The sequence below is a fragment of the Protopterus annectens genome, chromosome 12.part0, assembly GCF_019279795.1.
Source record: "Protopterus annectens isolate FY-2018-M chromosome 12.part0, PAN1.0, whole genome shotgun sequence".
Lineage (NCBI taxonomy): Eukaryota > Metazoa > Chordata > Ceratodontiformes > Protopteridae > Protopterus > Protopterus annectens.
This window is the reverse complement of record NC_056746.1, coordinates 1,038,333,888-1,038,361,138: the sequence shown is the minus strand read 5'-3', so window position 1 is coordinate 1,038,361,138 and position 27,251 is coordinate 1,038,333,888. Positions and strand designations below refer to the sequence as shown.

At 39.4% G+C, this 27,251-nt stretch overlaps 1 protein-coding gene across 2 annotated transcripts in view; it reads right to left on the bottom strand.

Moving 5' to 3' along the window:
• TFAP2C (transcription factor AP-2 gamma) overlaps nucleotides 1-9,893 on the bottom strand; it is a 115,443-nt gene extending 105,550 nt beyond the window's left edge. The window contains exon 1 of one of the 2 annotated variants that reach the window (XM_044090050.1): nucleotides 9,758-9,893. In XM_044090050.1, coding sequence (XP_043945985.1) covers nucleotides 9,758-9,787 — 30 coding nt within the window. In that variant the 5' untranslated portion in view covers nucleotides 9,788-9,893. Of the gene's footprint in view, nucleotides 1-9,395; nucleotides 9,673-9,757 lie in introns of those variants that run through there. The other variant, XM_044090049.1, reaches the window with a different exon arrangement.
• Nucleotides 9,894-27,251: the final 17,358 nt, after the last annotated feature.

Below are 27,251 nucleotides of genomic sequence, written 5' to 3'. Positions count from 1 at the left end.
AAAAAAATTAAATCTAATTGAAATATAAGCCATCAGATAGACAATCGCCCTGATTATTGCAGGATATATAGAAAAAAAGATATAAATATATTTATCCTAATGACGGACTGTGCTATTGGAGTGTGACAAAATGTTTGCCAGGTACAGTGCAAATAGTATGGCAACAGTGTATTATACAGTGATGGCAAAAATTAAGTGGCTCATGTTCAGGTGCTTAATGCTGAGCATATTTTACAGGAACATGAGATCCTGAGGGGCTACCTATACCTTCAACTAGTGTATAGGACTTTTCAATGTGTTAGCAAACTGTAAGCATCATTACTTAAAAATTAATGTTTCTCATCTAAAGCATCAAGACATTTAAGACGCTTGCCCTGATTGGGATTAACCATGGAAAGAGAAAGGTGTTTAAACCAGCTATATATATATATATATATATATATATATATATATATATATATATATATATATATACACACACACACACACACACACATATATATATATGTATATATATATATATATATATATATATATATATATATATATATATATATATATATATATATATATATACACACACATATATACTATATATATATATACACATATATATTATATATATATATATATATATATACACACACACACACACATATATATATATCTACATACATACATATATGAAGGTGTAACAAAATACTTCATTGCATGAAATTACTATATACATGTCTACATAACTGCTTGATCCAATAATGCAATCAAATTTCTTAAACTGGCAGACCATTTGCCTTCAGCATGCTTCTCATGCCTGAAGATTTAGTTTTAGATACCCAGCCATGACATAAGAAGTTACAGTTTCTAAAACAACTAGCTAGAGATGATAGTTTTAATGTTTAAAGCTCTATAACCATATTACAGATGTCTGCCTAAACCACATCTTTCATCGAGGTTTTCCCCCAAAGCCAAAACCCAGGTCTTGTAATTTCTCCATCTGCTGGAAGTTCTTTAGTTAGCAATAAAACCTATTTACAGTTGTACTCATATTCTATGTAAAGTGTGGAAGACAGTCAACATATACTAATCAAATACTACTACTTAGCTCAGTGGTGTTATTCACATATCTTACATACAATAAGATTAGCGATAATGTAATTTGTCAGTAAGGTACATAATATCCTCCTTTAGGCTAAAGCCATAAATGACAAACTTAGTATTTTTACACGTGTTCTATGTTTAAACAATTAAAAGGTGTATGTAAGTTGAACTCTGTACAGAGCTTAAATGTCCAATCTATATGGAATATTGTGCTATTACAATCATTTTCAATTAGCACAATGTTATACTGATCATCAAACGTTTATCACTATTTTGTATGTATCAGTGACCAATGATTCTTCAGCATTCCAATAATGTAGCCAATCATTTGAACCCAGACAGCCTTTTTTATTCCAGCACAGAAAATATTAAACGCCACACGCTGTGAAAAAAAAACTCAAATGCCAAACCAAAGACTAGAAATTAGAATGGAAAAAGTTAAAATAAAAAAAACACAAAAAAAGTCACAACTAGAAACAAGCAAAAGAAAATAATATTACTAGCAAAATGGGCACAGATCTGAAAATCCACAATAAATTAAAGTTAATTTCCATAAAATACATGACTAAACAAAAGTTAACACATCGGAATATATTCCTCAATATACTACTAAAATAATACTGCAGAATTGCTTTACAGTACTAAGATTACAATTTGCCTTATAAAGGTTGTAGAAAGCCACCCAAGACACATAACCTACAGCAAGCGCTATTCAACTAAAAATACAGAAAAATTGACAGATTGAAAATGTGGGTCTGTTTGAGTGATAAGTGAAATGACCTTCACTTTTCGATTAGGAAACAAAGCTGCTTTGCAATCATCATGACCTGTGATCCCAACAGTACAAAGTAATTTATCATACACTAAACACACTCGTTTATACAAGTCAGTTTGCAACATTGTAAGAGTATCACAACTTTTTCACACTATTTAATTCAATAACTACATACTGACATGTAAAATACCCCATCTTCACTAAACAAAAGAGCTGTCATTTCAAATTACAAGTGACAGTTTCAGGTCTGGTAGATAAGTATGATTTGCTGTCCAAAATATCTTCAAATCGTCTTTCTATCATATGCCATACAATGACAGGACTTTCTCAGCTGATTAGTTGTACTTACTACACTACAGATACAAGCCAGCTGCTTAACTGAAGTGTTGTCACTGATGCTTGATATTACTCCCTTGATACATTTGAAATGCTTTGACTACTATACAAGTTACATCTTGCCATGGCTGTATCATTCAAAGCAATGCAGTCTAACCTCAGCAGTTACTTTGTATAATATGTGTGCCTTGGCTGAAACATTGTCTGTTGTGTGACTGTTTTGTTGTTTTGTTTTTATATTTTTATCACCAAGTCCTCAGAAAATGGGTTTTATGCCAGTAAGCACTCTAATAATCAAACCACAAATAAATAGTGCAAAGCTCCCCAGAACACCAGTCTATGAAGATTTTTCCTCTCATACGTCCTCCAGTGAAACCCAGTAATGTTCAAGAAGATATTTGGTTATAAAAATTAACTACAAAAATAAATGTGCTTCCAGATTTGCTTGCATGCATTTATCCCCAGGGATATGTCCTGCTCTGCATACTAAATCTTGTGTGTTGCCTAGACAATTTATTTATGTGCATGTTACTTACTAACAATAACATGCCTCTCTCAACTGTCCAGATTGTCATAGCTAGCCCAGAGTTTTCTCATATTTTTGTCTGTTCCTCCTAAAATTTCTGGTTTTCCAGCAAATCAGTGAAAATTTAAGTCATTACATAATGACAGACATTTGAAATGCAGACTTCATACACTTCAGAAAATGCATGCAAAAGCAAAATCTTTTATTCTGTGAGCGTTCTAAGTTTATAAGAGCAGTAATTACAATCTGTCCAAATTTTGTAGCCTTTGTCCCCCACCCCATTATTTTTTGCTTTGTACAGGTTTGTTGTGCTAAGTGTTTGTGAGGTTGAGAGGTAGACAATAACCTCTACACACAGATTACCACAGTAAGGCAAGTGAATATAAATCACAATTATAAGGTGGTAAAGAAAAATTATGCCTACCTCATCATATCTAAAATGCCTAGCTACAAGGTGTTTATTTTTTTTAATCCATGGTTACACTTACTTCCGCACAGAATCATTACATGGCATACCACAGTGCATTTCAGTGTTGTGGTGGGATTTTAACCTATCCCAAGGAAATCACCCTGCAATTGGAACATTTTGCGTCAATATTTCAAAGGCTCATTACTAGCTGGCAAACCAGCTTCTCACAGAAGCCTGCTGCCACCTAGAGATCACTAAGTGCAATGACTGATTGAAATGCTCAAACCTTCGCCACCAGCTATACAGAATCTGCTAAAATTTCACTTCATCAAGACAGCACATAATATCTTTCACACCCAGGATAAGGTCCTAGGATGTATATAATACTGGTTTCTCTATCTGGGTTGAGTTTTCTTTAAATTTAAAAAGAGGTGAGTCAAAGTATTAACTAGTTTAAGCAGACAAACATGTGACTCACTGTGAATGAAAGCAAGGCCCCCAGCAAGTCACTCCTGCACTCTAAGCACCGAAGTACATGCTGATGAAGCTTTTTGGCCTTCTTCAGTGCAGTTCTTCTGTATGCATAAAGAAACATCTTATGACTAGACATATTTTGAATGTAAACTATGTTTACAGCCAAATTGTGTTTCTATGTGTTATTGCTGCATTAAAAAAATAGTAACATATCTTGATATATGCTGAGTCAGAGTACATGGGAATAAATGCATTGCTTAAGATGAAAACCACCACTGTTTACATAATCTCTGAATGAACAAATGCTGAAACTTCCATTTCCAAAGTCTACACTCTAGTAGCAAACCAGTTTGCTTCTCAGAGCAGATTATATATGATAATTTCCATTGTGTTCTTTTATTTCACTTTGGTGATCAAACTCTCTTGCCTTGTTAATATAATTTTTAATTTAATACTTCCCTAGAAATGTTTACAGTCACTTTTAATTAAATTTTAAATAATACTTACTGCACATGTATTTTATATTTTATAATTTCAGTGTATGCACAGAGTCTGCCACTAACAAATTTAATTACCTTATACAGAACCTTGTATGAATTCCTGCCTTGTTTGTAAACCTCCATTGATGTAATGGGCAATTATTGTTTTGTTTTTTTAAGTACATGTTACAAATGTTGTGTTCACTTTACTACAAAGTTTTACAACACTTAATTGACACATACTATATTAATCCATGTGTAACCTATACAGTTTACAATTAATTTCTCCAAAAAGCTGAACCCCACACCTATTTCCTCATAATTGCATTTCTGTAATGAATTCTCACATCATTTACCAGACTATCCCATATAATATTCAACACTATTTGGAAACTACAGATGCATATTTCTGATGTAAGAAATACCCATACGGTCTAATTCAGTGTTATTTGCTACTAATATTGTCCACTTTAATGAAGATTTCTAATTAATGTCTGCCAATCAATATCCAGAGTAGACACATTTACATTTACTGTAATATTTTAGGAAGCTTACTAATATAACATGTTAATAAAATATATCATTTGTTCATTTCAGATATACAGCCCCTTCCCAAATAACAGTATCATGTTCCCTAAAAGAAAAAAAAAACAGTATGCCTTAAAATCCACCGGGTTATGCGAGAAGATATTGCCACCAAAGTCATTTCCACTTTAAATCTTACACCTGCCCCTAATAGGGTATTATAACATGAACATCTAAGTGTCATATAACGACTATGTAATATTTAAGAAAACAACATCTTTAGAACGGCAAAAATCAACAAAATGTGTATAGAAGACTAAAGCAGCACTGGATTACTTATTAGAGATGCACATTATCTGGATGCTGAAATTTGAACATGTCCTTCTCTCAAAGACATTTTAACACAGTTGTTATGTTTAGCCATGAGTGTTGTGACTAACTGTGGACAAGCATCTGCCATCTTATTTGCTCACTCCAATTACAACACACATTAGCTGAAAAGTGTACTAGGAACCTATAAGCATAACACCCCATTCACCCACTTATGAGTTATGGAATGTAGACTATAATTAGGCAAACATATTCATGTCTTTAACAGTCTTGAGCACTTGTGTCAGCCATCAGTATTTACGTAAACAGGACTGAAAACATTTTAGTAAAACCAGTTCTGCTTATTACTTTGTAGTTCTGAACTGGCTTACTTCAGAAGAAGTGCAACATAGCTCAAATAACTTCACATTCCCAGTATGCCTGTGATTGATTATACTTGACAAATGGTCGAAAATATTGTACATGTTCAGATGTCACTTAGATATACTGAAGTTATATGCAACTCTGGTAGGACATGATATACATAATATGCCTGTCAAAAACTGTGACACCAGTCTATAAAGATTTTTCCTCTCCTACGTCCTCCAGTGAAACCCAGTAATGTTCAAGTGGATATTTGGTTATAAAAATTAACTATAAAAATAAATGTGCTTCCAGATTTGCTTGCATGCATTTATCCTAAGTATTGCTTATAAAAGGGATTGTAGCTGAAAAGGGTCTCTGGGGATCAGCCTACTTACCCAGTTATCAAAAGAATAAATAACATCTGTTCAGTGCTACTTTATTTATTATACACAAATACAATGATACATATTATCTAGATAATCACTACCATTAATGCTATGTTGAAGATCAAAAGACCATTAATAAAGATTCCTACAGCCAGGTGCATTACTTCAAAACTCACCAAACTCGCCCTTCTAACAGAATACTACATTTGCCCACAGAGGTCAACAAACTATGCTCATTGCTGAGGGAAAAAAAACGCTTCATCTTCTGACTTTTACTTAAGGTCGGAATAGCAAGGCGCCCAGTCAATAATTCAAACCACAAGGGGGATCGCACTCAGAGGTATCTCATGGACCTGGGAACCTCTGATAGGTACTTTACCCCATCAAAGCCATTTTAATGACACCATAATCACTAGAAAATCTTTACTTGCAGAGAAGCTTCATTATCATTTTTGGTGGAGTCCTGTTAAAAACAGCCACCATTGTCCTCCGTACCTTCCAATCCCTTTTGAAATGCAGGTTTCTTTTCTGTTTTGTGGCAGCAGCAAGTGTTTATGTTTCTTTAAGAAAGGGTCTGGCGTCAATTAGGCTGGGACTTAAAATAAAGTCCCGAGTACAAAGTGTTTTAAGCCCATTTATATTAAACTGTCATTAAATATTTAAACGCACCTAAGAACCACAATGTCTCCCTAAGGTTTCTCTAATGTAGCGTACATATTAGTAACTGTGCTACTTTTGTTAATTTTAAACGCTTTATCTTAATTATAAAATGTAACAAAGTTACATGATTGCTCAGGTAACTGGAAACATTTGGTTACACAATGTTATATATTGCTACTTTCTGTTTTGTTTGGATATGTACAGTTTATTACCACTGTTCGCGCGCGTGTGTTAATGTGTGAATTACATTACCCCGGCTGTACCTGTAAATGGTCACTTGTGATTGTGCACCACTTCGGTAAACGAATTTAAATAAATAAAAGAATACACAACCGAATACATGTAAAGCTATTTTTTATTAACCAATCACATTTCACGTATATGTTTTAGACAGTATATTATAAATGTTGAAAAGGAATTTCCTGCAAATATGCATCCATTGCATTTGCTCCCTTACTTAACAAAAGAAGAAAATGTAAGGTGTGTAACAACGACAGGATGTGGCGGGATGCACAACACCACATACGTCTGTACAACTAAATCATATTGGTTATATATATTGCAATTGTGTCCAAAGCAGGGGCGGATTAAACCCCAAACTTTACCCAGCTACATATGCACTTAGAAAGAAAGAAAAAAAAAACGGGAGAACAAAATTCTTTATTAGTGCCACAGTGGCCCTTACAATGCTGATATCAGTTGTACTACTACTACTAATAGTAATAATAATAATATTAATAATAACAATAATAATAACGGTAATAATAATATTAACAAGAAAAAGACTACTGAGAAAAGCTGTTTAAAATTGTTAACTTCTAATGGCAAACTAGTAGCTCTGTGGGCAAAGGTACCTTAGTCTAAGACTTGGGAGACACTATAATATCCTTATATATTTATAATTAGCAATCATTAAACGAAAAAATCGCACGGCAAACGTGCCAAAGTCGCTTAAGTTTTGTAGCAGACGACTGAGCTTTTCTAGGCCTATTGGGTGCGACAAAAACTTACTGGTGAGGGGAGGGGGTCGCTAATAAAACTGACAGTAATTTAATTTATACACTTTGTATTAAAACCCTTACACGCATTGTCTCTAGAGGAAAAAACATAATCGTTCTTAAAGGACTACAATAATTTTAATTACTAGTCCCAGGTGTTACTGTCGTTCAAAACTTGAGAGTAATCAGTGTAAACACATAACAAGAAACCCGTTTCGTTAGATTCCTCAAGATGTTTTACTTTATAATATTATGCTCTTCAGAAAGTGCAGCTGAAAACCTTTAGTGAAATGCATTAAGTGACACAAGGGGCAAAGAGTTTTAATTAAACATACACCACGTAAGCCTCAGCTTGCAAACTAATTTAAGGGAATGTTTTAACCAACTCAAATGAGCTAAATACCCAGTTTTCTGACAAATAAATAAAGCAATGGAAGACTGTAAGTAGGCCAGCCAAGAAGGTAAAAGTGCCTACACAAACAGTTTTTTTTTTTCATTTAATTATTTAAATGTGTTGCCCGGGATAGAGCTCTCATCCCCAGAGCATTTTTTAGTCTCAGCCCGAGAGCACAAAGCAATTTAATAAATGGCAAACAAACAGTGAAACATATTTCTATACACAATATTTACAAATACAAGACATGTCATGCCTCTTACTTTAGTAACTGTTCTATTAAAGTGCTACATGAATATCTTAGTGAAGGTGTTGAAGTTTTAATAACTGACTTAGGGTATATATTATAGAAATGGCTATTTGTGGAGCAACAGGATAGGACCGTGACATGTGGCATTCCTGTTTATACCCCTGCTCTTCGTTTTTAACCACATCCCCCGTTTAAATCACTAAAGAATAATTATCACCATTACTACAAACTGCATCCCTAACACCATATGTCACTGAAACCTTTATATTGTATTAAAAATATTTTGACTACATAAACTCTGACCATTGTGGTGGTGCGGGCGAGAGCGCACCTGAATACACAAGGGGTTCAAAAACTCCGTCACCCAGCTCCAGGTTTGATCTACACAGATGCCCGTTTATGTCACAGCGGTTTCATTCTATTTACTGCATGACTTACTACAAACAAGTTATTTCGATATGTAAATTGTATAAAAGAATGACATTAAATAAAAATATAATAGCACAGTTCCTTTAAAAGTGTATGCATCCATTCAGATAGGACTAAACGGTATGTCCAGGTCCGCTGACGGGTATAAGTTTGAAAAGTTTTTGTTACTGTTTACAAACTATGGCTTCCTACTCAGATGGGATGACAGCACACGTCCCCACTTCAGATACCAAACGGTACGTTTAAGAACGAATCAAAGGCTACCTGCCACCTAAGTCTGATTCATACCTAAAACACCTTCTGAATGTATCAGAGAGCACCTGTGGTCAGTGGCCACAGAAACAGAAGCCCTTCGCTGTAGCAAACGGCACAAGCGTTTCAGTTCATGGGCTTAACATAAACATACAACACAAAACATTTGCTAATATTAATGAATGCTTTATAAAATCAACACAACTTTTCTGAATGTCTTTCGGTGAAAAAAGACGACCTTGGAGATTCAAACATTCTTTTCTCGGTTATGTTTAACACTGAGAATAATTTTGCAATTTGACATATACTTGGGGTACATTAATAATAGCAAATCTTCAGACCACAGACGTTTCATTCATATTACACACACCTGTGTGTGTGTGTGTGTGTGTGTGTGTGTGTGTATGTGTGTGTGTATATATATATATATATATATATATATATATATATATATATATGCGTGTGTGTTCTGTCTGATGGGTCAGAAGTGACAAAGCTTGCATTAAAAGGCTATATGAAGTGTTTAAGTGCACAACGCACACATCATCGCAATGCAATAACGAACCAGCAACATAGTGCTGTCGCAAAAAGGTCCTTGCCACTGGAAAGTAATGACCATTTTCATTTCAACACAAAAATTAAGTGAATTCCAAACAAGCCCAAATAGCGGTAGCTCTTCCAAGAAACGCGTTAAAACCGCAACGCTACCAAGTATGGATTAAAAACTACCTTTTTTTCGAAATTGCACACTCCAGTAAGTTGGACCATTTTCTGCAGCTGTATAAATTGCTGTGTAAATTATTGAACTGAACTATCTTGCAGGCTTGAACTTCAAGACAGAAGCATCGCAACAGACAGGAACGTAGGGGTGAGATTACTAAATTTAGGTTCGATCCGGGGTTGGGTCTGCAGGCTCACTGTTACAGTGACTCCGACCCGTTTCGGGCGCTTCCTTCTCCTGACAGTACGACTGTCCTCGGAAGTGGAGAGCGAAACCATTACACCACTGTACGTACAGTCGCAAACACACAACATAACACATTTTTTTCTTTCCTGAGTGCGAATTAATACAGACATTACTTACGACATACCTGCCAATCAATTTTGCCACAAAAAGCCATGAGGAAGACTTTGGGGTAGTAAAGTTTTTTATCCCGATCTTAACCTGTCCCACAACACACACTGTACACCTGGGGAAAGACTTGCTGGACCGGAACAGGCTCTGGAGCCTCCCCCTCACCCTATGAGCAGTTGTCTTTGGTAAGACAAGTTCCACCCAAAATCCTCTCCAGGATCTCCAGCTGGCTCGGGGAGCTTCCTGTTCGGTTATACGTGGTGACTCCTTTCCAAGAAAATTAATTTCAGAGAATTAGAAACATCGTCCTTTTTCCCAACCTTTTCAGCGATTGCACTTCTTCCTTTGAAGGTGATAAGAGATTCCACCACAATGTTTATGCAAATTAATAATTTCCCCGTAATAGTCGCGCAGGATACATACAAGCAATAGTAATCCTTCCTTTTCCCCCTCCACAAGGACTGGGTACTCTTGGCGGAATTAGTTTATAAAGAAAGTCTTTGTAGAAAACGATGGACGATACATAAAAATGCAAAGGAAAAGATGCGACATAAATGCTTTTATTGTCAGTTTGACAATAAACTGCAACTAAGCTCTGCAGGTTCTTGCAATCCTATAATTAAAATACTGTGCATACCTTTACACTGACTCTACGGTATAGGAACATAATGTCCAGTGCATAGGCAATGGGTTGCAACAATAGATTTCCAGATTTTGCTCACAGGACATTATCCATATATCCAGCTGTTTATGGGACTGGCTGTCAGTTTGCCAGCCTACTTGTCAACCTTAACGCTCTGTTGTCCCTGATTTCGCAGAATGTCCTTGGATTCTTAATTTGCGTCTTATTTTTGGTCTGCTCATTCTTCACGAAAATTGTTAACGACTGCTAATGACTGCCACTTGAGTTTCAGACCTAGTAGTAGTACTAAGTATATGAACAGTATTTAAAATCTGTCCCTAATTTTAGGCCTTTGACCCCCCCCCCCCCCCAATTATTTTTGGCTTTGTCCAAATTTCTTGAGCTAAGAAGTTAAGAGATCTCTATTTGTCCGTCCATGTATTTATTTGTTCCTTGCTTGACATGTGTTTTGCTTTGCAACAATGTATAATTAGGTGAAATATTTTATATGAAAAATTTATATTATGAAAAGGAAGCGAAAGTGTCTGCAAAATGCGAATACGATGCAAGTAGCGAGATACAGATAATATGGAAAGTACACAAGAAGATGGAAATAGAGTTTGGGGAAGAAGGGCAATGAAAAGTGTGTACGGAGAAAGAAAGATAATTCTAGTCAACTGAAACACATATTATAAGGAAGCAGGAGAAAATTTGGAATACTGATTCCAGAGTTTAAGGGTGATCAAAATGGTAGTTTAGAAGACCGGGAAATGCATACATTGTCACACACACATTTGTAACTATTAGATAACTACACATTTAAGACTCCGTGTACACACACACACACCCACACACACACCCACACACACACACACACACACACACACACATATATATATATATATATATATATATATATATATATATATATACCACCCAAGGCAGAAGATGTTTCTATTAGTTGGGGGTATGGGGACAGAACGGGGATAGAACCCACTTCTTCCACAGCACCCAGGGCAGACTTAACAAAATCGAGGAGCTATCTTATTAAGTGACTCATAATTTTCACTCAGAAATGATAAATAATGACTTACATAGGTAATATCAAATGTGTTCAACACGCATTATGTTTACCAGACAGTGTAGCAACCAAAGGTGTAATGAATATTGTAGAATTATAATGCATTCTAGGCAACATCTTTTTCTCTCTCTTACTAGTTGTGAGCATGAGATCTGTACATTTAATGGAGCTGTACATTTGCTAGAGCTTGGAGTTAGTGACTGTCATGTTAGTGTAGAAAAAATAGAGTTTACCTTCTCTGTGTTGCTTAGCTCCCTTTCTACCTTTTAAACCCAAGATGTTTTGGTAGACAGTTCAAAGTAAAGATGGTGCAATTTTTTAAATAAAAACCTCATCCATATCGACCTTCTATATCTGGGCACAGAAGTGAAATACAGATGTGTTCAGTTATATTTATTTATTTTATTTATTTTACATTTGTTGACCGGGCTGGTCCAACTGCATATATGTCCATTTTCAGCAGAGGCTGGGGAGAAAAGCTCCACATGCAAGCATTTGTAATATCAGGTAAAACATTAAACATGGTTATAATATATATGTCAAAAATCATTAGATCTTAAAAGGCAGAAGTTGAGAAAACAGAGAGTGTATTTTGTTAAGAGTTTCTTAAAGCTAGAGAAAGTAAAATAGAAAAAAATTGCTAGTACCTAGATACCTGAGGAAAGGTAGTTATTTACAGCAGAAAAGTTGAGAGTACCTAGATACCAAAGGTAATCTAGTCAGGGTTGCTACAGGGGCAGAGCAAGTGGGTTTTGAGGTGTGTTTTGAGTTGGGATTTGAAGCAGGGAAGAGAGGAGATTGCTGTGAGATTGTGAGGAAGAGTATTCCAGGTTTTTCCTACTGTGTTGGAGAACAAGGATTTGCCAGCTGAGTTATTGGGTTTACTAGTCAATATAAGTAGTTTGTCGGAGGAGCGAAGGCTTTTAAGATTGCAGTATGGAGTGATAAGTGACTTGAGAATGGGTGTGTTTATGGGTTTGTAAAGGATTTTGTGGGCTAAGGAGATCTGGTGAAATAGAATTTGGTTTTGTAGCTCTAGCCATTGTAGTTGCCTTAAGTTTTGGCAGTGGTGAGTTCTAAAAGTAGAATTAGTGGCAAATCTGGCAATATTGTTGTAGGCAGCAGACAGTTTGCTGAGGTTAGCTTTGGACACTGAAGTGTAGATGGGAGAGGCGTACAGGAGAGTGGAGATAAGATGGGTCTGGGCAATGGAAGTTTTGGCATGTGGAGAAAGGAATGGTTTGCTTCTATAGAGGGAGCCTAGTTTTCTGTTAACTAATTTTATAGTATTGCTGATGTGTGTGTCAAAGGTCAGATTGTTGTCTATTTCAACTCCGAGGAGTTTGGTAGTTGGATCGGGTGATATGTTCGTGCCTTTACTTGATGTGACACAGAAATTCAGTGTAGAGGATTTTCGGGTTGGTGAGAAGAGTAATAATTTGTTTTTTTGGGGGTTCAAAATTAAGCATCATTTGAGGAACCAAATTTCTACGGTTTCAAACGTCTTTTGGGTGAGAGAGTGCAGTACAGAGGGGGATGAGGCAGAACAGATTAAAGTGGAATCATCTGCATATTGTATACAGGTGGCAGGAGAAATATGAGTATGGAGATCATTAATGAAAATTGAAAAGAGGAGAGGGCCAAGAATTGAGCCCTGGGGGACTCCTAGAGTAATGGGGAGGTGGTTGGATAAGTTATTTTGCCACCTCACTGCCTGTTTTCTGTTGTGCAGGTAAGAATGGAACCATTTAATTGAGCTTGTGTCAAGTGCAAATGATTTAAGTAAGTAACAAGATTTTGTGATTGACCATATCAAAGGCTTTGGATAGGTCAATAAATATGGCAGAGCTAAGGGTATTATTGTTCCTATTTTTATTGATGCAGTCTGTGAAGGAGAGGAGGGCAGAGGTGATGCTATGGTAGGGTCTAAAACCATGTTGACAATTAGCTAGCAGATTGTTAGTTAACAGGTGTTTCAGAAGTTGCTTTTGGACACATTTTTCCACGATTTTAGCAAGAGGAGAGAGTAAGGCTATGGGTCGGTAGTTAGAGAGTTCAGTTGATTTTCCTCCTTTATGAAGGGGAATAATATGAGATATTTTCCAGAGAGAAGGAATGTAGCCTTCTTCAATGGTTCTGTTAATCAGGATGGAGATGGGATAGGTCAGTGCATTAGCAGCAATGTGTAGCATTTCTAACAGAGCTGGCTCAGACATGGATTTTAAGTCAAGCAGAGATCACCTCTAAGTAGGCAATAGTTATGTTATAGTTTAGATATTACCCATGAATCCTTGTTAAATACATAAATTCATAGGTCCATAGGTGTGTCCTAGGCTAATGGCCCTGGAGCCTTTACAAGCCTAGCCCATAGGATTACCCTGGCATCATGCCACCCGACCTTAGTTCCCAGTGCCTCTGTCGAGTAGAGACACTGGAGTGATCCCCGGGGTGAATTTTCTATTTCCCATCCAATCATCAAGATTTCTCTTGAAGAGGGCCAGTGAGGTGCTCTGTTTGATATGTATGAGAAGCCTATTCCTTAGCATGGGCAGTCTCTGGGTTGTGAACCTGTCCCTCCAGCTTGTTCTGTTGATTGTGCTAATGAGCTTGAGGTCTCTGGAGCGTGTGGTGCAGAGGGATTGGGATTTCTTTATATGTAGCATTTCTAACAGAGCTGGCTCATACATGGATTTTAAGTCAAGCAGATATTGCCTCTAAGTAGGCAATATGAGACAGAGAATAGTTGGAGTTTTTTGATTCTGTCCATATAGGACAAGTGTTTAAGGCCTAGGATCCTCTTTGTGAGGTACATTTGTGGCCTCTCCAGTTGTTGCAGGTGTCTAGTGAGGTACATGTCAAATGGGGCATTGTACCCGATGACTGGCCTAATGAGGGAAGAGTACAGGGAGACAATGACCTCTTTCTTCCTGGATGCAAAACCCTTAGTAATGAGATGTGCCACATAGAAGGACTTTCTCAACACAGTGGCAATGTGGTGGTGAAAACAGAGGTTGCTGTCAACCAGTGTTCCCAGATCTCTTATAACTCCTGCGTTCAATGGACTACCATCAATGTGGTAATTCATGGGAACCAGGTTTTTCCCAAAGGGGATGATGACACATTTTTTGGCATTGAGCTTAAGGCCATGGTTCTGACACCAGTCGTTGGTCTCAGTGAGGCCTTTCTGTAGGACATCAACATCACTTTGGGAGTTAATAATAGCTCCCAACTTGCAATCATCTGCAAACTTTGCCAGCCAGAGTCCCTTTGTGTTGGCCTGGACTTCAGAGAAGTAGATACCAAACAGGAGAGGACCCAGGACCGAACCCTGTGGGACTCCACTCATGACAGGTCAGCAGTCTGACTTGGAGTCAGCTACTTTCACACTGTGGGTTCTATCTGTGAGCCAGTTTGCAACCCACCTAGTGATATAAGAATTGATGCCTAGCTTAGTGAGTTTTTCTATTATTCCTGAGTGGGGAATGGTATCAAAGGCCTTGGCCAGATCAAGGTAGTTTGTATAAACCACCTTGCCTTCATCCACAGCTCTGGTGACTGACTCAAAGAAGTTGATCAGGTTGAGCAGGCATGATCTACCCTTCACAAAACCAAACTGTGTGGAATCCAGAGTTTGGAGATTCCCTACATCCTTGTTTATTAGTTCCATGATGATGCGTTCCATAGCTTTGCATATCAGACTCATCAGGCTAATGGGACGATAGTTCCCAGGGTCTGTATTCAGTCCTCCTTTGTGGAGAATGATGACTGTAGCAGTACACCATTTGGTAGGGACAAAGCCTGAGGTGAGGCTGTGATTGAACAGGGCACACAGGTGAGGTGCCAGTTCACTCTGTAGTTCATGTAGAATACAGCCAGGGATATTGTCAGGTCCCATAGAAGCTGTATTCTTGGCCTTGGACAGTACTGTTTTAACCTGTGCATCAGTAATACTGGGTGCCTGGCAATCTACTTGTATTGTGATTGATCCTTTGGGGAGGAGGGGAGAGGGGTAAAGTTGGCACTGAATCTGTCGGCCAGTATACTGGCAATATTTGTTGGCTCGGTATAGGAGGTACCATTGTGCAGTAGCTCAGAGCAAATCTGTATATTGCCCTGGAGATTCTTTACATAACTACAGAAGGCCTTGTGGTTATCTTTACTACCTGCTGAAATTCTGTTTTCATAGCTAGCTTTAGAGGATTTGATGAGGGATCTCAACTTTTTGTTGAGGTTGACAAGGGAGTTTTTCCAGTCTTGGGACTTCACCTTATTCCGCATCAGTTTTCACCTTCTGTTGTAGAGTTTGTTTATGGCAGGTGACCACCAGATTGGCTTCCTTTTTTTTGGAGCAGAGCATCTTGGTTCTATTGGGTATGGTGAGATCCATGCATTTGTGTACGTGTTCATAGAGTGCATTGGTGTATGATTTGGTGGTCAAGCAAGTATTCTCCATTTGCATGGGTGCTGTGAAGTTAGCCACCTCTGTTTTTAGGAGCCCAACGTTAGCTTTGGAGAAATTGTTCATGGTGGTTACCTTTGTGGGGGGGGGGGTGGATTTCCAAGGTGATTAGTTTGTGGTCAGATCTAACCAGGGAGGAGTTCACTATTGGTGTAGAGCAACGGTCGCTCATGTTAGTAATGACCAGGTCAAGGATGTTGCTACCTCTAGTGGGGGTAAGAACGAGCTGGTCCAGGGATTTTGAATTAACGAATTCCAGGAAACATTGGGCAATTGTATTGGTAGTAGTTTTCCCAGTTAATGGAGGGGTAGTTGAAGTCACCCAGTATGAGAGTGTTAGATTGGACCCTAATATTCTCCAGGGTGCTTAGGAACATGGAGTGTGAGTCTTGGGACATGGTTGGGGACCTATAGCAGGCAACGACCTGAATCACTGTCTTACCCAGTGTTAGCTGTACCTGAAGTATCTCTGATGCATTATATTGGGCTACCAGTCTGGAGGTGTGCGCATCCTTTATGAATATGGAAACACCACCACCTTTGGAGCTTGGGTCCAAGTTCTGGGGCTGAAAGGTGTGGAATGAGTTATAGCCTGGTAGTGCAGGGGTGCTTTCTGCTGCCTTGAACCAGGTCTCTGTTACAGCAGAAATGTCGATGTTCTCCATTTTAAGGAGTGCTTCAAGTGAGTGCATTTTGAGATTTAGACTTCTAGCGCTGAGCAGCATGACTCTCAGATTGCATTTGTTTGTAGCAGTTACAGTGGTTACTTGGTCTTTGGAACACCACCTAAAAAAGGTACTATAGGGGTGGCAAGAGCCTTGGCCAGTATCCAGAAGCTCAGGGGTGACATATACAGGCCATCTCTGGCAAAGCATCGAGGTCTGTCAATCATGTCATCTCAGGCAGACAGATACTAGATCCCCTTAGAATGACACCGGAAACTTAGCCAATTGTTGAAATCAATAATTTTCTGCTTGTACTGTGATATAATTCTGGGTGATGGTAGGAGGCTGCTCAGGACTAGGGTCATACCCACCTGGGCTACATAATCTGAGAGCTCCTCCATGTCTCTTTTCATGTAGTCCAGGGAGGTACATCTCAGGTCATTCACACCCACATGTATAATGACAGAGTCATATTTGTACCTGTTGTTGAGGGACCTGAGTGTGTGCGTTATGTGGCAGATCCTGGCACCTGACAGGCAGCTAACTGTTACTTTCTCCTTATTCAGCCTAGTGAGTGGGACATCAGTGTGCCTCACTATCGAGTCACTTATGACTAGTGTGTTGGGAATGTTGTTTTGTCTTAGGGGCTTTGGTTGAGTGGCACACTGTTTAGGAGAGTTATGTGTCTCATGATTAGTGTTGTGCTGTGGTGGTCAAGTGCATTTCTGCCTTGGAGGTCTCTGCTGTTTGGGTAGATTTTTATTGAGAGCCACCATGAAGGTGGGTGTGTGGTTTGTGTTTTTATGTGAAGGCAGCACTGGTGTGTGTTCTGGAGGGCTATGTGTTCCATGTGGTGTGGCACCAGTGTTGATCTTCTCCTCTTGGCCAGCTATTCCGGTCTTGGCTGGACAGTGTGTGGTTTCCATTTTGGATATACAAGTGCATTTCTCGCAAATCTGAGTGTTGGGAGGTAAGAGGAGAGGGTTGTCAGTCTACATGAGGCAGTTGTTACATTGCCTCAGGATGCCCATGTTCACCAGATTAATAGGAAAAAGCACAGGGAACTGACCTTTAGACATGCTTGGAGGGGTGGGCATTAATAATAAGTAGTGGAGCTGTTTCCTTGTAGAACATTTAGTGCTGGTAGCACTTTTGTGTGCTACAATAATTGCTACAAGATGTCTGGTAAAGTGCTAGAGTAATAAGCTAGTAAAAGTGCAGAAGAGGAAAGAACTAGCAGATCTAAGGGAAAAATTGAAGAGCAGACTTTTTGGTACCACTCAGAAGCTTACAAACAGTCCTGAATACAGAAAATCTGTATCTGGACTAGACTAGTTACAGGAAAGGCAGGAAACAAGCGCAAACATGGTCTTTTAAACCAGCAGGTTGAAAGAGATGGAAAAACTGCCCAAACAGCCAATAAACTACAATTTTTGGGCCAGAAACCGCTTCTCTTGTGGTAGGTAGGCTACCTAGTGCTTACCACTCCCACTGATAAGCTAGAAGGCATCCCTTCAACATAAAAAGGCTTGGAGGGCTGAGAAACTTACATACAGTCTTGGATAGAGCAAATCTGTATCTGGACTAAACTAGTTACAGGAAAGGCAGGAAACACACACAAATGCAGGCTTTTAAACCAGAAAATTGAAAGAAATGGAAAAACTGCCCAAATGGCCAATAAACTACAATTTCTGGGCTAGAAACCACTCCTCTTGTGGTAGGTAGGCTACCAAGTGCTTACCACTCCCACTGATAAGCTAGAAGGCTACCCTCCGACACAGAAAGGCTTGGGGGCTCAGAAGTTTACAAACAGTCCTGGATATAGAAAATCTGTATCTGGACTAGACTAGTTACAGGAAAAGTGGGAAACAAGCGCAAATGCAGGCTTTTAAACCAGAAAGTTGAAAGAGATGGAAAAAACTGCCATGTATTATATATGATCTAGTTACATAATTATATCCTAATGTGCATCCAGAGTGTACTTTGATGCCATTATATTGAAGTGTAGTATATTGCTGTACAAGCAGACAATGTCACCCACCACAGATGATATTAATATTACCTGTAGTCAAATATTAACTGTAAGAGGAACTTAAAAAATCATATATTTTATTGTAACTTAAGGTTCTTTGTGTATGCAGTTTGCAATACAAAGGAATCTGCAACTATATTTTATGTAATCACAACAGTTAAACATTCTGACATGATATAACATATGGCTGATCAGAAAACAAAGTTAGAGAAAGGACTTGTGGAGGTTCCTTGTTACAATTACAGCAAGCTAACTTAATGAATGATACAGCATCAATCTAACTTCAATTCCATAACTTCTAGAATAGTAATATATATGCATTTTCAGTGTGCATTATGTATGTGGTGACTGCACAGTATATTTCTAATTATTGTGGAATGTATACCCTGCTTGCAATTGTATAGCCCTAAGTTGAGAATGTATAGTGCTAACCTAGACAACTGATATTATAAGGTCATTACTATAGCTATGTTATAAAGACTCATGGGTAATATGTGAATTAATGGTGGTGACATCCATAAGCTGAGTACGAAAAAAACCTAATTTATTATGTCAGAGTCTCACTGTTAGGTTGAATCTTCTATGTGCTGACATGCAAATACCATGTCATCAGCACTTTTTATAATAGTACGGCTTCTGATAAACCCCATCATTACATCCAGCAAAGTCAAAGAAGCATAGCTATTGTATATACCTCAGGGAGTCATGCATTAATGATAACTACACACACATGAAACATCCAACTGTAACACCCTAAATTCATCAGCAACATACCACTACCATGCACTGTACAGGAAGTTCAGGACATCGACACTTACAAATAAACAACACAGCATTCTTAGAAAACAGAAAGAAACAGCAACCTATTATTTTCATATCCATGTAGTTCCTGTGATGTCCATTACCTTACTTGGATAAGAAGGAAGTTTCTTTGCTCACCAGTGGGAGTGGGGAGCCTTGAGCAGCCTATCTGTCCCTGAAGGAGTGACCTCAGCACAAGAGCTGTAGTAATTGGTTGTTTTGGACCATTTCTAGCTCTTTTGAAGTTCCCTGTTTAAATTACGCATTTGCGCGGCTTTGCGCGATTGTGCGCATAGCGCAGCGCTGGTTAAACAGGGTTAAACTTTTCTGGCTCCGCCAAGTCTGCTCTTCAAATTTTCCCTTATAAAGCTCTACTCTTAGAATAACCAGTCTACTCGTTATATTATAAGCATAGCACTTGTTCTCAAAGCTTCTCTTCTAAGTAAGCACTCTCAAACTAAAGTAGCACTACATCCACCTACCACCCCTGTGAATACCCACTTCCCTTAAAGGCACAGCACTCTCTTATAATATTCTAGCATGTCGAGTGGTAGATTGCTAGCATCTTCTCCTGTTCAGCTGGTTAATCTGGGAATCTTGAGACAATGCTATAATTGTCTCATGTACACAGACAACCCTCTCCTCCTCCCAACAAACACAAATACATGTGAGAGATGCAACTATATAGCCAAACTGGAGGCTGAACTCTCTCAACTCAGGACTGGCAAGACCAGACAGGAGGAGAAGGTAACCACACACACAACAAACCCAGTCACACATAGACCTACCCCAACTGCAAATCAAGCACATATTAACACAAAACATACTCGGAGGCTCTATTAAAAAAAATTACCAAAACAACAGAGGCTCCCAAAGCAGACACCCAAAAATCCACCACCTCAAAACATAACACATGCAACACATACTTCAATAAATCGGTGTGTCAATAAATCACAGCCCTTAAGGCCAAACACTATGCCTGATACACTAGTGATAGGTGACTCTATAGTCAGACACACTGACATCCCACTTACCAGGCTGAGCAAGGAGAGGGTAATGGTAAGCTGCCTATCGGGGGCTAGGATCCGCCATATAACACATGCACTCAGGTCACTCAAAAGGACGTACAAATATGACTCCGTCATTGTCCATGCCGGCGTGAATGACCTGAGATGTATCTCCTTGGACTACATGAAAAGAGACATAGAGGAGCTCTCTGATTATGTAGCCCAGGCTGGTATGACCCTGACCCTGAGCAGCATCCTGCCCTCACCAAGAATGATGCCATAATACAAAGACAAGATGATCAGCTTTAATAATTGGCTCAATTACTGGTGTCATTCTAGGGGGATCCAATGTCTGTCTGCTTGGGATGACATGTTGGACAAGCCACGCTGCTTCACAAGGGATGGCTTGCACCTGTCACCACTGGGCTTCCGGATATTGGCTAAGGCTCTTGCCACCCCCATAGTGCCTTTTTTAGGCAAGGCTCAAAAGACGAACCCACCTCCTTAGAAAACAAAAATGGAAAAAAATTAAGGGTAATGCTGCTCAACGCCAGAAGTCTAAATCTCAAGATGCAGGCTCTCGAAGCACTCCTCAGTATGGAGAACATCGATGTCTGTGCTGTAACTGAGACCTGGTTCAAGGCTCCTGAGAGCACCCCAGCGCTACCAGGCTTTACCTAGTATCATGCTTTTCGGCCCCAAAACCCGGACCGAACCACAAAGGGAGGGGGTGTGTCCATATTCATCAAGGATACCCACACCTCCAGGTTAGTGGCAACTCATGAAGCATTGGAGACCATCCAGGTGCAGCTAACCGTAGGCAAAACTGCTATACAACTGGTTGCATGTTACAGACCACCCTCCCAATCTCAAGAACCCCACTCAGCCTTCCTGAAGACATTGGAAGATATGAATGTCTCACCAAATACCATCATACTGGGAGACTTCAACTACCCTAACATAGACTGGGTGCACTATTCTAGCCCCAACACCCTAGCCCAAAGGTTCCTGGAATTCATAAACTCAAATGCAATGGAACAGCTAGTCACCTCTCCCACAAGGGGTATAATATACTAGACCTGATCATCACAAACATGGGGACAAAATGCTCCACACCGGAAGTATTCCCCTCACTGGTGAGATCTGACCACAAACTAATCACCCTGGATATACATTTACCACCTCCACCCCCAGCACAAAAGACTACAGTGAGAAACTTCTCAAAAGCCGACTTTACACTTCTCAAGACTGAGATGGTATCATTTAAGCCCACAGGGCCAATGGAAACCACATCCCACAATGCTGAATCCTACACAAATGCTTTCTACGGACATCTCCAAGAATGCATGGCTTGTGCAATCCCAAATAAAACCAAGACCCTCTCCACCAAAGGAAAGTGTCCTGCCTGGTGGACCCCAGCCATAAACAAATTGTATAACAAAAGAAGGAAGCTACTGCAAGACAGAGCAAAATCCCATAAAGGGAAGGCATCTCTGATCAGCACTAGTAGAAAGCTACGTTCTCTCATAAAAACATCCAAGGCCAACTTTGAGAGAAAAATCACCAAGGACACTAAAGATAACCACAAGGCATTCTTCAGTTATGTTAGAAACCTGGGCGGAAACCCTCAGATATGCTCAGAGTTAGTACACAACGACAAAAATTTACCAAACCCACAGATATTGCCAACATTCTGGCAGACAGGTTCAATGCAAATTTCTCCCCCCCTCACCTCCAAAAGAAGAAATACTCATCCCAGCTGAATGTAACCTCCCTGTCATCTCTGATGTCCAGGTGAGAACCGCCCTCAGCAAAGCAAAACACAGCATCTATGGGACCTGATGGTATCCCCGCTGCGTGATATGTGAACTCCAAGAGGAGCTAAACCCGCATATAAAAATGTTATTTAACCTTAGCCTTACTACAGGATATGTACCTGAACACTGGCGTACAGCAACAGTGGTCCCACTCCACAAGGGAGGCTCCACTACAGACCCTGGGAACTACCGCCCCATAAGCTTGACCAGCCTGGTTTGCAAAGCTATGGAAAGAATTATTATGGAACTCATAAACAACGACATTGGGGACATACAGACACTTGATCCCACCCAGTTCAGCTTTGTAAAGGGCAGATCCTGCCTTTTGAACCTGGTTGACTTTTTCGAAACAGTCACTAGAGCCATTGATGAGGGCAAGGCAGTCCATACAGCCTACCTGGACTTGGCTAAAGCCTTCGACACAATACCCCACTCGGGGATCATAGATAAGCTAAACATCTTAAATGTAAATCTATATGTCACAAGATGGGTTGCAAACTGGCTAAAGAACAGAACCCATGAAGTCAAGATTGCGGGAGCCATGTCAGACTGAAAGCCAGTCACAAGTGGTGTCCCACAGGGCTCTGTCCTGGGACCCCTCTTGTTCGGCATTTACTTCTAAGATGTGAAAGCAAACATGGGAGGGTTGTGGCTGACAAAGTTCGCAGATGACTGCAAACTAGGCACCATAGTCGATACACCAGCTGACATATACATCCTACAGAAAGGCCTCACCAAAACGGACAACTGGTGCCGGAATCATGGCCTTAAACTGAATGCCAATAAATGTATAGTCATCCCCTTTGGGAAAAACAAAGTACCCACAAATTATTACATAGACAGTAACCCACTGAGTACCGAAAAAGTAATCAGAGACCTGGGGACCCAAGTTGATAGTGACCTCTCATTTGACACCCATGTTGCCAAAGTGGTTAGAAAGACTTTCTACCTTGCCCACCTTATCATGAAGGGGTTCACATCCAGATCAAAGGAGGTCATCGTGCCCTGTACTCCTCCTTAACAGGCCCATGATTGAGTACAATGCCCCATTTGGTATGTACCTCACCCGGCACTTACAACAGCTGGAGAGACCCCAGTTCCTCACCAAGAGGATCAAGGGTCTCCAACATATGTCATATGCTGCCAGGTTAAAGAAACTCCAGCTCTATTCAGTAGCATACCGCCTGCTCAGAGGTGATCTGTGCCTGACGTACAAGGCCATGTCCAACCAGGAATTGATGGACATGCTCCACCTCAAAAAATCCAAATCCATAAGAACCACAAGAGCCAAAGATTTAAACCTCAGTACAAACATGAATAGAACATTCTGGAGGGACAGATTCATAACTCAGAGGCTTCCCATACTCTGGAACAAAATCCCAGTCCATGTTAGGCAGAGCCCCTCACTGACTCTCTTCAAGAGAAATCTTGACGAGTGGATGGGAGATTGTAGGTTTACCCCGGAGGTCACCCCTGTGTCGCTACTTGACAGAGGCACAGTAAACTAATTTTAATAAGTAAGGGGGTCTTCAATGTGTCACTACTAGACAAAGGCACAGTATTCTAAATTTATTCTATACACCTTAGTACCACTACATGGGGTGGCGAAAGCCACATCTCTAGGGCTAGGCTTGCAAATGCCCCAGGGCAGATAGCCTAGTACTAAACTATGAAACTATGAAACTATTACATATGCAGTTGTTAAACTCTTTGTGTAAACATGATGCACATTGAATGCATTTTATTTTCCCTGTGTATGCTATGACAGGGAGTCTACCGAGTATCACGTGTCTCCTGTTAAGCAATCATATAACCTTTCCTACAAGTATGCAACAAAAACTCAGGTGTAATTGGGTAATATCCTCCTTATAATCTTGCATTATTGCCAGCATGACAAAGCATTTTATAATAGTATGAAATAATGGTTAGTACAGCTACTAGTACTACTTAGGAGTGGTATGTTACCATATTGCTGCAGTTAAGTTGTTTGCACAGTAATTATCTTACCAAAATGTGTGAACCAGAATCAGCTCTGTGTATATGTGGCACTACATTGTTTAGTGTTGTATGACATATAATCCTACTGCTCAGACTAGCACATATCAGCAGATGTCAGCTGTACGTACATTCAGGTATGACTGTATGCACTGTATCTTGACTGTCCTCAATTCAAGATATACTTGAAAAGCATTCTACTCTCTCACTCTGATAATGTGCTGTGTACTATACATATGTTTACCTGAGGTACTTTATTCCTTTTATGCTAATCTGTGTGGTTCTGTGGAATGTGATAACTTCTGAGGAAGTGTTGCTCTCCTGAGCCTTCCTCAGTTATATAGCATCTCCCAAGTAGTTACCCCCCTGCCAGATTTTCCACCTGGTATGGACTGGTGAAGACAGGGTGCAGAAAAAGGTGAGACTGGGAGCCAACATTACAATTTACAGAGGATGGCTTCACACAGTATTGGGAAGCCTCCATGTTAGCATCCTTCAGAAGAGCATTGGGAGCTGTTAGACATGAGAATCTCTTTAAATTAATCCACACCTCTACTAAAGTTGTGACACCCTCTCATAGCCTGCACAATCACCTATTCTGATCACTCTTCATGGCTCTGAGCATATCTGAAACTTCAAACATGAGAAGACATGGCCTCACTATTTCTCCTTTTCCCAACAGCTCTTAAAGGTGTTTGGCATGCAAATTGAAGCCAGCCTACCTGGTCATAGTAAGGACATTACCCTTCTGCAACAACAGAGTTGGATCCCTCTGCCAGGTTTTTGGATTTTGCCACATACTTTTGGACTCAACAATGGTCACCAGACATTGGTGTTGTATGCGATAACTCCCTGAAATTCTGGAACACTGCATGGTAATGATATCCATTAATGATATCCATTAATGATACATGGTAGCCAATATGTCATATAAATCTGCAGTAGTCTGTGATGCTCAGATATATGCCATTATTTCTACCTGGAGAAATAATGGAGCTGCCCGATTACAAGGTGTGCCCTACTTATTGTATGCCATATTAATTACATTCTGCATCACTTTGTAGGTCTGTATTCAATAGGTACATGGCTATAGAGCTTCTGCCATGTGTTTGTTAATGTTGAAGACTTGTGTGGATGATGCTATCAGTGTATTATAATATTGCTTACATTGGTGAGGGCTCCTTTGGAAACCACTCTATGGAGATGGCAATACAGTGCTTGTTGAGGGCATATTTTGTGAACACTGATACATATTTTTCTCACATGTTGTTTATAGGTATGTTGCGTTTACTGTTTGTTGTCAAGGACTGACCATGACAGTATGCTGCATACCCATCTCCACCCACACGTAGTTCCATATTTCACTGGCAGAATAAAATAAGGAATCATTGTAAGTTAATTTAGAATAACTTTTCTTGCTCCATATACATATGTTGATTCTATCTATCTATCTATCTATCTATCTATCTATCTATCTATCTATCTATCTATCTATCTGTCTAAATATGTACATTGAAATGCATACACACACACACACACACACACACACACACACACACACACACACACACACACACACACACACACACACACACACACACACTAAGCCAAGTGATAGATTAAGCAAGTGTGTGTATGTGTGTGCGCTCGTATAAGCATAACATAATCAAAGCCAACATATACTGCATTAGTGCATTATCCATAAATCTGTATAGCCAATGCTACAACTCATGTGCATATTACACATGAATTCTGTTTGTTTCATTGCCCCTTTAATTATTTCAGAAACAATACTCTGTGCCACTAATTAGTCCAACCACTTGGAGTAGCTTAATGTAAGACTTTTTTGGAATTCTACCTTTGTCTCTGCAAATTTATCTTGATTCTGTCCACTCAGAGGATCATACAATGAGCCAAACAGTTGTAACCATTAACTGATAACTGTTAGCAATGGTTTTATTAGGCTTGTACGCCTCTCTCTTAGTATAAATTTTTGTAAACTTAATCTATTTATTTTGTGTGCAGCTTTTTTCTCAAGGCCCCCACTGAACAGGGGCCTCATGTCTGGATGGACTATCCCAGCTAACAAACAAATAAATAAATAAGTCACCTTTCTCAATGTTTTTGTACAGGTTGCATCATCACTACCCCCCATTCATTATAGCTCTCAACCAACTCTTGCTCAAGAAGGTGACATAGCTGGAAAACAGGAATTGCTTTGGGAGATGGAGAAGCGATTGTAAAGTACACATTTTTTTCACGTACTTTTTGAGAGACAAGAGTAGTAGAGTTGGGAAAATTATTAAAGGTGACCTACGACATGCTTTATAAAGACGAAAATTGTTTCTGTTTTCCATGTTATTGGAACATAGTTTACTGAGTGACTAGTTTATCAACATGCAAATAGTGATAGATTAAGCAACTGTCTTAAGGAACGTAGCTGCTAGAATGTCAGCAGCAGAAAAGATGCATTTCATTTTGTACATCATTTCCTTTACAATGTCGATAAGAAGAGATTTGATGGACATTTTATTGGTGGTATCTGGGTGAAAAATGAGTTGAAGACTAAGGGCCGGATTTACGAAAGCTTGCATGGAGTGCAAAAAGATTTTAGGAGCTCACGGAGGCAATATGCCTGCTGTGCGATCCAGGTACAGCCGGCAGGGGCGTGCACAAGAGCTGCTAAAGCTACTCTTGCACGGACAGCATCATGGTATGCAAATTACCTCATTTGCTGCTGAAAGCTATGCAAATAAGGTAAATTTGCAATCCAGGAAACACTAACCTGTCCATGGAAGATTAGTGTTATCTGCAGAAATGTACTCCGTTGGTAACGGAGTGCCGTTCTGCAAATAGCTAAACGGAGCTATGACAGCTCCAAATAAAGGATGCATACAGTTGAGGAAGCATGCCAATGGCCAAATATAAGGCCATTGGCATTTATAAATGTTTAAAATTATTAAAATCTAACTTTTTTCCCAATCTCCGATGTTTAAGTATAGCGCAGCACTGCACAAACGTGCAGCACTTT